This window comes from Aegilops tauschii, chromosome 3 (genome assembly GCF_002575655.3).
Source record: "Aegilops tauschii subsp. strangulata cultivar AL8/78 chromosome 3, Aet v6.0, whole genome shotgun sequence".
Taxonomy (NCBI): domain Eukaryota; kingdom Viridiplantae; phylum Streptophyta; class Magnoliopsida; order Poales; family Poaceae; genus Aegilops; species Aegilops tauschii.
In genome coordinates this window covers 535649084-535651467 of record NC_053037.3, presented here as the reverse complement: position 1 = coordinate 535651467, position 2384 = coordinate 535649084, and the positions used below count along the sequence as shown (strand labels likewise).

General features: G+C 59.9%; 1 protein-coding gene across 1 annotated transcript; it reads left to right on the top strand.

Moving 5' to 3' along the window:
* The first annotated feature begins 314 nt into the window (after positions 1-314).
* Positions 315-1352, top strand: LOC109779338 (uncharacterized). Its single transcript, XM_020337954.4, has 2 exons — positions 315-887; positions 1001-1352. Exons 1-2 carry the CDS (start codon positions 408-410, stop codon positions 1049-1051), a joined length of 531 nt encoding a protein of 176 aa, XP_020193543.1. The 5' UTR covers positions 315-407; the 3' UTR covers positions 1052-1352.
* The last annotated feature ends 1032 nt before the right edge of the window (positions 1353-2384 follow it).

Genomic DNA, 2384 nt, shown 5'->3' with positions numbered 1-2384 from the left:
ATCGATCACACCAGCTCAAACACGATAGATAGCGGGTAACAGTAGTAGCGCCGAGAACAACTGAAAAGCAGTTGCCGAGCAGCGAGATGGCGGAAGGAATTAAAACCGCTGCGCCCGCGAAACACGCACCCCAAATCGCGAGTCCACCAGCTACTCCACGCTGTTATCGCGCGGCTTAATTAAAAACGGGGAGGAGGGGCGGCCAATTAGGCGTAACAAATTAAATATAACGCTGGCAGGTGGGCCCGGCCGGGCCGCGTCCATCCCCCCGTAGATTATTTCACTCGGCCTCCCTCCCCTCCCCTCGGCCCTTCTTCGGTTACCTCAATTATTGCGCCTTCCCATCCGCCCCTCATCTCCTCCCCATCTCCATTCCTCCACCCCTCCACGGCGGCTCTCCATTGGTAATGGCGATGGCGGCGTCGTGGTGGGCGCTGCTGACGGCGGCGGCGGTCGTGGCGGCGGCGGCGGGGTGCGGCGAGGCGGCGCCGACGGCGGCGGCGGAGGCGGCGCACGACGTGCTGCAGACACACGGGCTCCCGCGCGGGCTGCTCCCCGCGGGGATCGCGGCGTTCTCGCACGACCCGGCCACCGGCCGGTTCGAGGCGGTCCTGGAGTCCCCCTGCACCTCGCGCACCGAGGTCGGCCTGCGGTACAACGTAACCGTCGCCGGGCAGATCACGTACGGCCGGATCGCCGAGCTATCCGGCGTGGACGCGCAGGACCTCTTCCTCTGGTTCGCCGTGCGCAGCATCCGCGTCGACGTTCCCTCGTCCGGCGTCATCTACTTCGATGTGGGCGTGGTCTACAAGCACTTCCCGCTGTCGTTCTTCGAGGCCCCGCCGCCGTGCGTGCCCACCTCGCGCATCCTCCTGCAGCCGCATCAGGTAACGCCGTCGCGCCATCCATGATTTTCCCTCCCCATCGACACTCCCGTTTGTAGTAGTACAGTTGCAACCTCCTAACAAGCTTCTTGAATTGGTCTTCTCTGTCGCCGCAGATTAGGGACGGCGGATCGGTGGCGGAAGACGGCGCCGCTTTGCAACAATGATGGGATGATTTCATCGTGGAGGCGTGAACCAGAAATCGCAGTTTTGAGAGGTGATCGGCCGGCGGCGGGCGGACGGCCGGCTAGTGTGCAGATAGATAGGTGTGGTCATTCGTTTTGTCTGCTCCTCGCCACCTCATCACTCTGTTCTTGTCCGCTGCGTGCCAAAGTAAATCGGCGGCCGGCGGGAGCTGCCTGCGTGTACTTCTCCGGCGTATGGCCGATCGCCATATTTTCCTGGGTAATGGATGATGCATGTAAAGTTTTTGTGTGATTAGTGATCTTCGTTGGGTTCTGCATATTATTCTTGGAAGCGTCAGTGCCTTTCTCCTCACTCCCTCGCTCTGTCAAATCCAACCGAACTGAACTGAATCGTCCCTTGGCGCTGTAGTCTGTAGAGGGGAACGTGTCGTTGTTCCCTGTACTAGCGACTCTGTCGCTCGACCACTGGCATCCAATGTGATGGATCCGCCGCGGCATCTCGTTGCCATTCACCATGATCTGAAAGGGATCAGTCACGCCGCTCAGTCAATCTAGCTCGGTTCGGTGTTTTTCTTTTTTACGCACGGTTGGTGCTGTTGACTGATGCAGTTCTGACATCCCGATTAAACTGATAAAAAATACTACTAGCAAGTCTCAATCGATCCCCGGGAAACGGCAATCAATCAGCACAGCTCGACCGTTCCTCCTCCCTCGGAGATCGCGGTGGTTGTTGTACTAAGTCCATGCAGTACAGTACGCGATCGCAAAGCGGGCACTGGCATCTGGGCCACTCAACAAGCCGGGTCCCGTGTCAGTGAGCGCGTGCGTACGCTCCCACGGGGCAGTGCTCGGGGTTGGAAGCCGGAACGGGGCAACGGCGAGGGAAGCGAGATGATGGGATAAAGCTGGAATACGGAGGGGGCGAGGCAGGGGCATGTGCGACGGGTGGCAATGATGGGAAATGGACAAGTGTGTCCACTGCGGCGCGGCCAGCTGCCGCGGCCGGGCTGGTGCAGTGGGTGGGGCGCCGGGGGTATATAAATCCGGCAAAGACGGGGCACCTGGGGTGTCAGCCAGCGCCGGGCGCCCCCGTCGTTTTCTCCTGCGCCGTCAGCCGTTGCCGGCCGGCCGGCGACGTGGCCTTCGTTTTTGGGTTTGTTGGATCCCGATAAGATAGCGAGTTCGTTGGTCGGGATAGGGTTGATGGCGCGTGCATGCGGGAGTTCGAGAGCGAGTCGTCTGGCCGGCGCGGTCAGCTTGCATGTTACTGGTGTTCTGTCGTGGTGACGTTGATGAGGAACAAATTCGTGGATTTGAAACATTCAGCTCACATATTAAGTTATCTTATCATGAT